Source organism: Netta rufina (assembly GCF_964035555.1).
Source record: "Netta rufina genome assembly, chromosome: 22".
NCBI classification, from domain to species: Eukaryota; Metazoa; Chordata; class Aves; order Anseriformes; family Anatidae; genus Netta; species Netta rufina.
The window spans coordinates 4,363,931-4,377,705 of NC_140146.1; the positions used below are offsets into that span (position 1 = coordinate 4,363,931).

A 13,775-nucleotide genomic window follows, 5' to 3' on the forward strand; every position below is an offset into this window, starting at 1 on the left:
GCACATCACTGCGGAGGAAGCTTTGTGTTTCTGGGTGGCTAATTAACTTTTACTTAAGAATTAATTTAAAGAAGGAAGACCAGATGAAGAACGGCATGGCACAGCACCAAATATACTCTTAAAGCTTTATTGCACTCCAGAACATAAAAAAGCAAATGAATCTTTAGCATGTTATTCCCATCCGCTCTTTTATTTATATTGACTGGAGCTAAGGTTTACACCGCAGTGGAGCTATTCCCCACAGGATAAAATACGACTCAGCTGTGCCATACAGCAGCCTCATGCCACACAGAGGGTAATTAATAATCTATCCGAAATCATTTCATCAGCCCCTGGGACAATGGCTAACAGGACTGGGAAGATGGTTTATTAAACCATCTTTTCATTGGGTCAAAGTTTGAGAAACTGCTTTTTCCCCCAGCGCAGTGATGCTTCACAGCCTTATTTGCAAACAGAGACTGTGCAGGATGCAAATGGGCTGAATTTGCCCACGATAAGGAACAGGCATTCTGTTTATCCCTTTACCACCAGTAAATCAGTCGATTCAGGGAGGGGCTGCCTTTTTTGGCTTGCTGGGACAGCTTAAAACATGTATCTTCTCCATTCTTTGTGCTAAATCAGTGACAAAGCACTGCTTCCTGCACTGATTGAAGCACTGCCTGGAAGAACTTCCCATCCTCCCCTAAAAGAAGAGGAAGAAAGGAGACTCTAGCCTTCCTTGTTAACACTGCTGGGCTAGGCAGCGTTTCCCAGTGAAGGAACTGGCTACTGACCCAGCACTAGGTTCCCTCAAACAGGGGGAGCACCAGAAGGCTGCATGTTCCACCCGTGACAGGAGGACTGAACTCTGGTTCTGCAAACATCTTCGACTTGTCAGCCCAGGTAGCTGAACACACGGGCTTTGTGCCTGCTTCACCCACGGACCAGTGCTTGACCTCCATCACTCCCAGTGCTGGACACGCACGTTGCACCAGTTACAGCCATTAATTTCCTTTACCAGTCCCTTATTTGCAAATTTCCACATCCCTGCACGAAGCAGGTGACCTGTCCAATAGGAATTAATAGGAATAATCACCATCTCTCTCTTCTATTTTCCACGACGTGCAGAAGCTTTAGCCTAGCCAGGACCTGCAGTAAGACAAAAATCGACTTCTCCATAGCTTTGAATACCTGATTCTCTTAGGCTAATATAAAAAACTCATTGCTTTCCTTGTTCTTACAAACTTGCAAAACATAGCAAAATCAGATCCTGCAGGGGAAGATTTTAAGTCAAATAAACTGCTTTCATTGATTTTTTTTTTCAGCCTCATGAAAATATCGTTTCTGCACTAGTCAGATTTGGACTCTGTTAAACCAGCTACCTATGTGGGCAGTAGAACCACTGAAGTGTTCTGTGGATTTGTGTCTCAAAGCTGTGTATAAACTCCGAGATGTCTGCTAGGGGCTGGGTCTACCTCAGCTTTTCAGTGTATGAAGGCACTTTTAGGGTCACCCTACTCAGCACAGCTGTGTATTTTCTCAAAGCTTGACAGAATTTAGTATTTCTGAAACCTCTGCCAAGTTTTATTAAAATGGGCCTATGGCTCCACAGCTTTCAGGATAGGATGGACAAACAAATGTGGTTCTTTCACATTGGTGTCATTTTCTTTTGAAACATCCAGTACCATTGCTTTTGACTGAATCCACCTCATGATTTCCCAACAGGAACAGATAAAGGAAACTGGGGCTAGGAGAACTCGACAGAAGCAGGGAGATTCCCAGGTCAGCATGTAGCTGGATTACTGCTGGGTTGAGAAGCACCTACGCAGTAAGCCCAAGTGCAGTGGACTTCAGGATCATTTTGCCTGTTGCACAAATCCCCCTCTGTAAAATCCAGGATCTGCTCTAAGAGGAGATGATCAACCTTCTGGCCTTCCCTTGGGTAAATACTGCACGAGTTTTGCCAAAACATAATAATAAAAGAAGAGCAGATACCAGGATCTCCCACCTAAAGGAGCACCTAATATTACTGCCAGAAGAGCAGAGCTGCCAAGTGCTAGTCTGGTCTAGGACAAGACTCCTGAAAGGCAACAACAAAGAGTAAGATCGCATGAAGCAGATTCTAACCTCTTCTTCCACTGCTGAGTTCTCATCGCTTTCAAGCTCTTGGAGCAGCATGCCAGTGTTTTTGTGAGGTCTTCACTGCTTTCCTCGCTCCCTGACAAACTGCCTATGTGACACATCACTCGGCCAGCACGTTCACCTTGATTCATTATTGACAGAGCCATCTGATTAATGAGCAGCTTCTCCTCCCTGTTGTTTTCATGAGAAAGCAGCATAATGATGCCATAGATTTTTAATTCATCAAACCTCTCTGGCTTTGGCAGCCTTACAAGAAGTCAACAGAGGACAGGCAGGTGTTACGGTTTTATTTGAATTTGTTCTGATTTTAAAAATTAAAAACATTTGGGTTTTCACGTGCCGAGGCTGTGAACTGCAGTGCACAAACTTCTCTTCCAAGACAGCGCAAGCATGAAGTCTGGGGCAAGATTCCTTCCAAAAGGATAGATGTACTCGGTCACCCATGCTGTACCTGCAGACCAAACAGACTCAAACTCTGAAGCAAGTCACACCCACCATCCAAAAGATTCCAGAAGCCCATTCTCTGCTTTCAGTGAGAGAGCACCCTCTCGGCTGATCCCAAAGGAATACTATGTCCTTCAAATATTTCCTTCAGACAAATCCACGTGGCCACTAAAACATCTGGATTCAACGGTGGACTTCCCCGGGATCTATGAGACAACTGCATAGATAGGGTGAGCACTGACAGTATTAAGTGTTACCAGAAGAAGGTGTAAAAGAAAAATTGATAAACATGTTCATTTTAGGTTGTACTCTGAGTTATACAGAAGTGCAAAAAACTTATTTCAGGCAGTAAAGCATGGACATTACTCCGCGCAGTGTGGGCCTATGTTTCCTTTAAACATACAGCTGCAATAAGACAGCCATGCTGAGTTTTATTAAACCTTATGAATTTTTTAGCAGTTCTGGGAGCTATAGATTTTAACTTGGCTAGATACTTAGAAAAATAGCTTAAAAAAGCCAGAGCAGCATTTCATTCCTTAAATATGTAATTCAGCAGGAGCAAAATTCTAAATATAAAGCAACCAAAGGTGATTTAAATACAAAATAATGTACCACAGACCTACAAGACAAGCCAATATGTGAGGGGAAGGGCCAAGTTATTAAGGTAACAGACTAGAAAGGAGAACTGTTATGTACTCTTCTCCAAGTGCATGGCCTTGATTAAGCAGCAGACTCAGTCTACTCACCTAAGAAATGGGGAGAATATAACCCAAGCCTTTAATAGCACTATAGAATTATTAAGATTTTCCAACAACGATTCAAGATGCGAGTGTTAAAAGTAATTACCTGAACAGAAGTGCATCTCAGTGCCCACGGAGTGTGCAGACGCTGCACTTTTCCCCCACACTGATGGTTATTTTTGTATTAACTGTGATGCACAGCTTGGCCCCACTCTTTTGAAAGATGCTCTCAGCATCTGACCACAATAAGCTCATTAAGCCATCAGCAAAGGGTTTAAAAGTGTAAGATAGAGCTGACTGGCTTTCTTCAAATGCCTGTTTCTGCCGTTACCTGCCTGGGTCAGAAGCATCTGTCAAGCCATAATCTGCACATTAGAAATTCATCTGCAGCCATTTACCTTCAAAATGGAGAGGAGCCCAGAGGAGACCCACTGAGGTACCAACACTAACATCAGACCAACACTAAAATTTTTTTACAAATAGAGCTAAACTGAATTCCTGTGGAGACAAAAAAAAAAAAAATGAGGTAGTTTTAAGTACGTATTTGGAAAGTCTCTTTTCTCTATAGTCCTGCAGATTTTTGATCCACTATCTGAAAGTGGGAAAACAAGCAACTCCTAGCTGCCATGGCTGCAAATAAATCCTCCCAAATAAAGAGGAGTGCTGACCTGAGCCTGCGCAATCCTTAAAATCACCATGCTTCTTTTCCAATAACAGTACGGGTTGCTGCGGGAAACATTTTGCAACTCGGTAAAAGTGGACCTCGATTCTAGATCAACCTTGTAGAGCAGCAGTCCCCCTGGCAGAGCAGCTCAGCCCCGGGCCCAGGCACCGCAGGATGCCGCAGCGGTACGGGCAGAGCGCTGCTGCCACCTGCGGACAGCCGGAATCACAGCCTCCTCCTGGGCAGCCCTGCACAAAAAGCTGCTCAATTCTGCATGAATTTCCAGTATCTAAACATTTCCTGCTAGAGGTCCAGTTTCTTTAAAGGGAGTTTAAGCTGACCGTCTACTAGCTTGTCGGGGATTTGTTTGCAAATGCCCTAGAAGAAAAGCACAGACTGTCAGAACAGCTCTTAGCAGAGGGGAAAAGAACAAACAAACACCACCTTGGGCCAGATCTGTGACAGCACCACAAAGAGACTGCACACTTACACCACAGACCAGAGAATAAAGACAAAGCCACTTTCTGGTCCTTTCTGCTTGCTACCAGAACAAAACAGTGTGTGTTACGAGCAAGTGCAGAACATGTCCAGCAGCAGCTAATCTATCACCCAACAGGCTAACCTGCTAGAGGACGCTCAGCAGACTGGTTTCGACGTTCAGGAGAATAGCTTTATCATATTGCTTTGAAAAGATTCCTGGGTTCAGCCTATGTGTGTGTGGATGCCATGCTGTTCTGCACTTTATTCTCTGAAATTATCTTCAGATGCTAACACCTTGAGCACACTCTGCACCTCAGAAAGGCTGAGAAATATTCCCCATGCCTCACTGTCTCTTCTGACTAACACATTTGTTTCAGCATTAAAAAGAAGACAGTGTTCCAATTCTGAGATGGAAAAACTTTGGGATTAAAGCTTTAAATCTACCCTGAACTCAGCTCATCACTGCAGCTCCTGCACCTCTCACAGTGTCCCTGCCCCACCTCCACAAAAGATCTGTACACACACAACTTCAACAGCAGCAGCCAAATTTGCTGTCTTCTTCCCAAGGCCGTGGTGGAACAAGAACAGTTTCTGTGATGTTGTGCATTCCTCCCCCTCCAAGCATGTATATAATTCTTTATCATTTTCCATTTGTTGTTAGCCTTACACACAGAACATTTACTGTACAAAGGACATTTTGTTCAGAAGTGTAACATCTATAATCTGAGGGGAAAAAAGGGGAGCTGTTGAGAGACTTCATCATAAAAATGAATTTACTGATACTCCTATATACCGTCTCTCAAAAATCAAGTTTAATGAAATTGCTGAAAGCAACTTAAAATATTTTTCTAATTCTGCTGAAATCAGTGGAATAAGCACATATGCAGTATGTACTGGGGTGCAAATCTAAATGAGGGTAAGTTGTATCTGCTTCCTAAGAAGCTGGCTCAGGCCACAGCTCTGTGCAGTTGGTCAGAAGAGAGCAGCACATACTTTGTTCCAAGTTTAAAGGCAAGTTTGAATCAAAATAGGGTGGGAGAAAGGAGGGAATTGCTGCAGTTCTGAGAATTCTTCAGGTATCAGCAGAAGGTAGCATGTCTCACCTGCCTTAAAAATAAAGGGTCTCATTAAAAAAATGCCAAGCCTCCTCCTGTGACAGTTAGCCTGACAGGTCTTTAGTGCAAAGTCCATCAGTGCTATTTCAAGGATAGCAAGTGAAACAAACAGCACGGTGAAGGAGGGGCTATCAAGCCTGTTAAATGAAAATATACAGCACAAAGAAAAGGTTTCCACCTTGTAATGACTCCAAGGGAATAACATTTCCTCCCAAACAGGACTGAACATCAAGCCCCAGAACGTGGTGAAGAGGAAACGCTGCCGCAGTCAATATAGTCCTTGGGCATAGCCCTTCACTGACCTGAAAATGGACTTTAAGAGAATACAAGTGGTTTCAGTTACACCCTCAGGTCTCTCTATACTGGTCAAACTACTTTAACCACATATGAAGAAAGCCAGAAAGCACATAAGACAAATAACAGCCTCCTTAAGCTAATTGGGCATGAATTTGTATAGCCAATTGCACCAGTAACCAAGGCAGTAAAATTTCAAACCGTGCTTTAGGCTTTATGACACACAAGGGGAGGCATTATGCAGCCACAGTCCTACAGAGCAAATAAAACCACCGCGAGCCAAGAGCAGAGACCATGGCACTGGAAGAACGGCAGCTCACACAGGTGAGGATGAAAAAGTCCATCTTTATTAAAAAGATTAAAAGTTCAGCTGAAACCACCTTACAAATGCTGAACAGTATGTGGTACAGAGAACTGCATCAAATGAAATTCTGCTCGTTGATGAAAACATTTCCACTACTCTGATGTCTGCCATTAATGTACGGTGATCACTGCTACTGAACTTTGTACCCGATGATATGAAAGGACAGGACTGTGATTCATGAAAGGATTCTTCCACACAAAAAGGGTATGAGCTTTCATGTACTTAAACTACAACCACTGCAGACAAAGACCCTCCTCGTTCCAGGAGAATTCACTAATATATGTGCAAAACCAGAATAATATAACATAATTTAACACAGCATAGTTAACAGTAACATTCAGACGTTCTATTGGATAAGAAGAAAGGCCAGAAGGTGCTTTAGGACACGTTTACAGGTGGGCCCCAGATCTGCTCATCTACCAGTGTAGATGCATCACATCGCAACACAGCTCATCAGGAGAGACCTGTAAGAAGTTTAAAAGGTTTATATTCAGGGAAGGTAGCATGGGACAGGGAGGAGAAAGATTTGGAAAGAGAGCCAGCATCCTGATCACAAAAGAAACCAGTAAAGGAGCCTCTCTTACTACTCAATGTCTGTGTGGAGATTATTTTGGTCTACTTACATCAGTTAAGTCACCTGTTAGGTTAGTTCATACCCAAACCTCTTCTTAATACTAGCATATAATACTTTTGGAAAGCAGAGATAAAGCACTTTTTGCTTTCAAAGCTATGACAGTGATGTCGGCTCAGCATCCCTGTGAGGTAGGCAAAAATTAGTTGTTTTCTGGTACACAAAGTGAAATGACTTCCTCAAAGGCATGGTGAAGAAAGTGTGATGCATTATCAGTATCCCCAAGAACCTGGAATGACACCTTCACAGTCAGGGAATTGTAGGCAACCAGCACATGCTAGGAAGCAAAAGCATTTTAGACTGATTTTAGTCTCCTTCTTACTACTAAATTGCTCTGAAACTCCCCTCCCTGAAAAGTGTTCTATAAACACACACACAATAGTGAGCTCTTCCTTCATCTCTGTAACAAGAAGCACTGGTCCTCCAGCAGCAGACACCCTGCACAGCCTAGACACAACTACAATTGCACACATTACTCCAGCAACAATCATTTTCTAGATCTTTCTCTCCACCAGTTCAATCACAGTTATTGGACATATGACCCATGTCTTAGTTAATTTAACGAATTTAGCTCAAATACTCTACTTGCATAGGAAAAAAATAACTTTTCTGTTAAACTGATAGCTATATAAAAACAAACTATCATAAAATAAAGCACACAGCTGCTACAAAGGGTAACAACAAAGCCATGCTGAGATTAATTTAATAAACCCATCTATCTATGAGTTTAAGATTAACAGATTCACAGGCTCAGTCCACAACTCTAGAAATGCTTTTACTTTGCAAAATGTGAAGTGGGTCTCAGAGCCAGGCTCTTCTTTATTATGTAGGTACACAAAAAAAAGCAAAACAAGAGTAGATACAGTGTTGTGTATGTCTGTATTCAAAGAAGTTTTCGAAAGCTTCTGGATATCTGCTTACATCTACCTGAGCTGAAATTTTGCTTTTTCTCATGTTTCTAATCTGAATAAGTGTTTTGCTGTAGGAAGCAGCAGACAGTTGTTGAAGCCCATCTTTTCTCATCTTGGGCCTAGTCAGATTAGAAAGATCACTTGCCCAATTTTATTAAAAAACAAACCGGTAGCTTGTAAAAACTTGTGGGCAAGGAATGCTCCTCATTGTCTACAGCTCAGCTATAAAGGAGGAGATCAACAGCTGGATAGCACAAAGCCATAAGAAGTCATTTAACCATCAATACTATGTAACTTGGCATCATTAACTCAGCTTCACCACTAGCAGCACACTGCCCTCCCACAATACTCAGTACTCTCAGATGTGTAACTTACCTAGGACAGATGGACGATGCTAAGTTTATTGCTCATGTTTAACAGCCCTTGATAGGGTGGTTAGCACGCTCCTACTTGGTTCAAAAGCAAAGCTGTGCTCCAGGCACTAACAGCGCTAGTGCAACACCAGTATCAGCTCCTGGGAAGCTCTTCACAACTCCTGTAAACACATATCTCACCAAAACCCTACATACAGGAAATAAAGACTTCTCCTTCAACACAGAAGAGAATTCAGTTGCCACTAAGTAACACAGAATGGAACAAATTTATCTTTGCACTGAAAGTCACTGGATTTTTCCCAGTTGTGTTTGGCATGGTTTGTTTTTTTGTACTGCTCCATATTTATTTAAACAAGCAGTTCTCCAAATGGCCAAATAAGTATCAATGGGTGACAGCTGCAGAAGAAAATAAAACACTGTGAGGTGCAGGTGGAGGAAAAGAGGTGGGGAACCTCACTTCAAAGATCTTAATATTTAAGTGTGATTCAGTCATGCAAAAAATTGGACTCCCTTAGAAAAAGTCCGCTACCAAAGATGACTTCTTCCTGTTCCCAGTTCTAATTTGTATGCAGAGCAAATGAAGTAAGTTTCACAAACCCTGTATCTTTCTCCTTTGCTGCCACATGGGCTTCTTCTAGGTCTTGCATTAGGACATTTGATTATAATACTACAGGTCCCTGACTAAGGAGAGAATGGCCATCAAAAAGATACATTTTTTTAATCTGTTCTCCCACTCCACTAATCCCTGTCCAAACAGAATTTTGGCACCCTGTCCATCAGCTCCCCTTGAACAGAAGGTTGTCCTTTCAGTTAATTCTAAGCAAATACAGAACTGGAAACTGTTTTTCTGCACACTGAGGGCTATTCAGTTGCATGGTTTGCATTTACAGGTTTAGCTTTTATGGCAGAATATAAATTCACTGGTTTTGGCTTAAAGCTTGTGCAGTGGACTAGTTGTGCTCCATTTTAGCACCAACACACCACAGAAATGCGTAATTTTGAATTTTCTAGGCTATAAGAACCAAGCAGAGACAACAGTGAATGAATCAGTATCTAGTACTTTTCAAGGGGCTTGGAAAGAAAAACCTCAAAATTTGGCTAGGAAAAGAAAAACAGCAAAAATTAAAACATACAACTGATGAAGATGAATTACGCTCACACGGGAGTGAAGTAATAGCACCTACATCGTTATGATGCTAAACAAACATTTGGCAGTGTTTTCTGTTTACCACGCAGGAGCCACTGGACTCCTTGACCATGGTACGGAGTGATAACGGCAATCGCCACGCTTGCGAAAGGAAAGGACAGTTTACATGAGACTCAATCTTACTTCATTAACAGGAAAAAAAACAACACTCAACATCCAGTGGCAGAAGGGTGGCCTTCTTCAAACTCTTTTTTGTACTCAGGTCACATTGCTACTCCTGAAGCAGAGCCGTGCAGTTCCCCTTTTCCAAGGAACTGACAGGGGGCTTCTCTAAAGTCTTTTGTACAAGCTAACCAAGACCAGAAGTGATGGAAGTCACGTACAATCAACAGCTCAAAACAGTCTGTTCTTCCCACTGTCCGTAAGAGGTCAGCTACCCGCATCATCCCCTGTTAATTGGCATTAATACTGCATTGTGAGGCCTGACTCCACAGCTCTGTTACAGTTTGGGCAGGGCACCAGGCGGTGCTAGTGTGATACCAAAAACATAGAAAAGCCCCAAAAGGAGATTGAGCTTGGCTGTCCGCTGAGGAATTTTGTTGAAGCTTCGGCTCCGAAATTGCCTCTCCAGTGAAAATGCCATCGGGATGGTGAGTAGTGGCAAGGCCATGCTGATGGTGTAGCGTGTGGCCAACACACAGAAAATCAGGTAGGGTAAGAAGAGCAGCATGGTGTAGAGAATATAGGAGAACGTAGGGCCGATGAGGATAGCCAAGGTGACAATACCCGCCTGCCGGTCAGATTCCATATCTCGGGTGTTGTTGCTGTGCAGGATGGCCTCAGTGCTGAGCGCTAGTGGGACAGCATAGAGCAGTGGCAAGACAGACAGATAACCAACCTGCACAGCATGGGCAAACATGACGGCCAGGGGCCCAAAGGTGATCAGGATCACCACGTCTCCAAGTGCAACATATTTAAATCCAATTCCTGTGGCAAAACACAAGCATAAAATGAAGCATCAAACAACTCAAGTGGCAGAAGAGAATGGATTACAACAGATCAGCCCTCCCCACAGAAATACTGGAAATCAACCAGCACATATGTAGCTGTGGCTGAGAAGCTTCTTTCCTTTTTTTTTTTTTTTTTAAAGCCAAAAAAAATAAAGGAAATGTAACTTGTTAATTTCTCCAGACTCATGTTTGTACCTACCCAACCCAGGAAAACACTAAGAACAGGGTCTTCTTACTCAAAAGAAACACATGCTGTTCTACATTCTCAATGAAACTCCATCTAAAGAATATCAACATTCCAAATCAAAACATTCCACCAGTGGAAAAGAACATCTGCAGTGAGCTATACAGCTCAGGAATGAGAAAAATGCATCACAAGAAGTTTCAGTGACAGTTCTGAAGAACACCTAAAGCCATACGTAAATAATGCCTCGTTGCTACAGTCCAACTGAAGAACTTAGTGCATCCATTCCCACAGCAGTCAGTGGGAAAGAACAGCAGTTAATGGACCAGTGATCTAAGAAATAAAATCAAATACTTTTTATGGCAGTTAACTAGACCATTTGGGTCTTCCAGAAGCCCTCTGACAGGTCAGCTCATTCTGTCCTGGTTTCAGTTAGGACAGAGTTAGTTTTCCTCCTAGTAGCTGGTAGAATGCTGTGTTTTGGCTTAGGATGAGAAGAGTGCTGATAACACCCCGATGTTTTAATTGTTGCAGAGCAGTGCTTACACCAAGCCAAGGACGTTTCAGCTTCTCATTCTGTCCTGCCAACGGGCAGGCTGGGGGTGCAGTAAGAGCTGGGAGGGGACAAACCCAGAGCAGCTGACCCAAACTAGCCAAAGTGGGTATTCCATACCATCTGACGTTGTGCTAAACAATATATCGGGGTGGCTAGCTGGGGTTGGGGGGGCTGGGCTGCTCAGGGTTAGGCTGGGCATCGGTCAGCAGGTGGTGAGCAACCGCATTGTGCATCACTTGCTTTGTACTCATTATTATTAGTAGTACTATTATCATCGTTATTATTGTTATTATTATTTTCCTGTCTTAATAAACTGTCTTTACCTCACCTCACAGGCTTCACTTTCCCATTCCTCTCCCCCATCCCAGAGAGGGAGGGTGAGCAAACGGCTGTGTGGTGTTTAGCTGCCAGCCAGGATAAACCACAACACATTCACATTCAGGCTCAACACAAACAGGATTCAGCACTTACCTCCAGTGTAAAGGAAGGAACTGGAAAGTCCCCCAAAGTAAATCAGGGCCAGGTGCTCCAGCTTCAGCGTTGAGACAGCATAGAGCCCCGCAGCACAGATACAGCCCACTGTGTAAAGAAAGACCCCGAACCGGACTACATCCTGCGGCTCCAAAATCTGGTCCACCAAAGTCCTGTCATCGCTCTTCTTGTGATCGATGCCTTTGGAGAAGTCATAGTAGGTGTTCACCAAGTTGCCAGCTCCGTGCACGGCCAGGACAGTCACGGCGCTTCCCAGGAGCAGCCGCGGATCCAGCGCTCCCTCAGCCCGGTACGCCAGCGCGCTACCGAGGGCCACAGGCGTGAGGGAAGCACTGAAGCTCCAGGGCCTCAGTGCCAGCACGTAGGCCTTGCACTTCTGCCTCCAGGTACCGGGAGGGCCGCGCTCTGCCCCCGCCAGCACGGCGTTGGCCTCGTTCCTCTCACCACCCCGGGGGCTCTCGGCGCTGATGCTGACCTCCGGCTGCACCGGCCCCATGCTCTCCTCGACGCCTCGCCTCACAGCTGCGGCACCTGGAAGGAGGAGAAGGGCTGTGAGGGGAGGAGAACAGAAGGGGAAAGGGGACGGCCCTGTGGGGCTCTGAGGGGGTCGGGAGGCGCCTGAGGGGGGTCAGGGAGCCCTGACCCGCTCGCGCCCCAACGGCCGCCGCTGCCCCGTCACCGCCACAGCCCCGCGCGGGGGGTTCCGCCTCAGGCTCCTGTCCCCGCGCTGGGCCCGTGAAACGCCCCCAAGGCTCCGCTGACGAGGAGCCCGTCCCCGCCGCGCCCCACGTGCCGTTACGGTAGGCGAAGGCCTCTCCGCCGGGCGCGGCCCCGGCTGCCCTTGGGCCCGTCATGGGCGCCCGGACGCATTTGAGCGGCGCACAGCGGGCGCGGCCCCACACCGCGCCTCAGTCTCGGCGCGTGCGCACAAAGCGCAGGGGCGGCAGCGGAGGGCACCCGCCAGCCGGCGCGCGGGGAGGGCGGGCCTCCGCCTCACCAGCCCCTCGCGGCCGGCCTTTCTATTGGCCGGACGCGCCGCCAGTTACAGCCAGCCGGCCTCGCGATTGGCCGGGCGTTGACGGGCTCTCCTTGCGGTTCCTCGGGCGGAGCGGCGGGGCTGAGGGGCGGGCGTCTCTTCCCTTTTCTCCGCCTCTATTGGACAGAGGCGGTGCCTATCAAACCCTTCCCGCGAGCCCATTGGCCGGCAGCGACCCGGCGGGCCGACGGCTGCGGGGGAGGGGAGGACGCAGGGGCCCGGAGCGGCGGCGGTGGCGGCGGCCGGGGCGGAGGCGGTGAGTGCGGCTGCGGAGCCTCCCCTCAGGCGCTTCCCCTTCCCCGTCCCCTCAGCGCCCGCCGCGCCGGCTCCCCGCGCCCTGTCAGCGCCCAGCCTCCCCCTCAGCCTCCCCCTCAGCCTCCCCGTTCCCGCTGCCGACCCCCTCCGGCTCGGCCCTCAGTGAGGGACGGAGCCCCCCGGGGGGGCGGCGGCCGCTCGCTGCCTCCCCTCAGGAGCCTCTCCGAGCTCCCAGCCCCGAGGCCGCCTCGCCCTGAGGGGTTTTATGGCCGCCCCGGGGGGATCTGGGGAAGGGGGTGAGGTTTTGGGGCCCTGCTGTCAAGCTGGCGTTTGTGTAAGCTGCAAACCGGGGGGCTCAAAGCTTTCAAATGGTTTTTTGCCTGAAGAAGCACTCGTGAGGAAGTTGGGGTGAGCGGTGCGACAGCGAGCATCCCGGCGCAGTGACTGGTGTTGCTATAAGTAGGCTGCCCCTCTCTAAATATCTCCTGGGGAATGCAGCGCTTGTCAGGCCGTGGCTGGGGCCTCCCTGTGCGGGCAGAGCAGCGGGGTTGTTGTGGAGGAGCTTGGGTGGAAATGGTGGTGCAGGAGTCAGGTAGGGTAACGGCATCCTCGTGGGAGTGGTTGTGCCTACTTACTATGCAAAACTTAATTTTACCCTGGTTTGTGTTCAGCTGTTGTGTGACCCTTGGCTTGGAGTTAGAGCGCTGTGGGTCAGGCACCTTACCCACTGCAGCATCTTGTGGTGTTTAAGGAACTAAGGAGCAAAAGGGCTGGGGGGGAGTGTCACAGCCTTATGCAATGATAAGGTCTTATCACAGGGCTGTAGTGCCTCAGGAAGCTAGTCGTTACTTGTACGATTTCATGCTTTTCTGGGACAGCATCCTTCATGCAATGGGTTATGTATTTTGGAGTTAAGAAGTCCAGAGATTTCGGTAACTAAAAGCAGTAACACAAAAT

At 46.7% G+C, this 13,775-nt stretch overlaps 2 protein-coding genes across 2 annotated transcripts in view; one reads left to right on the plus strand and one right to left on the minus strand.

Moving 5' to 3' along the window:
• Positions 1 to 6,183: 6,183 nt before the first annotated feature.
• On the minus strand, positions 6,184 to 12,435 carry UBIAD1 (UbiA prenyltransferase domain containing 1). Its single transcript, XM_084300344.1, has 3 exons — positions 12,321 to 12,435; positions 11,507 to 12,058; positions 6,184 to 10,272 (listed from the first exon to the last, which is right to left on the minus strand). The coding sequence occupies exons 1-3, from the start codon at positions 12,379 to 12,381 to the stop codon at positions 9,785 to 9,787; spliced, it is 1,101 nt and encodes a 366-aa protein (XP_084156470.1). The 5' UTR covers positions 12,382 to 12,435; the 3' UTR covers positions 6,184 to 9,784.
• Positions 12,436 to 12,747: 312 nt separating this feature from the next.
• The window catches only part of MTOR (mechanistic target of rapamycin kinase), a 65,035-nt gene continuing 64,007 nt past the window's right edge, over positions 12,748 to 13,775 (plus strand). Inside the window, exon 1 of the mRNA XM_084300429.1 lies at positions 12,748 to 12,819. The gene's annotated coding sequence lies outside the window, so the exon portion shown is untranslated. The remainder of the gene's footprint in view (positions 12,820 to 13,775) is intronic.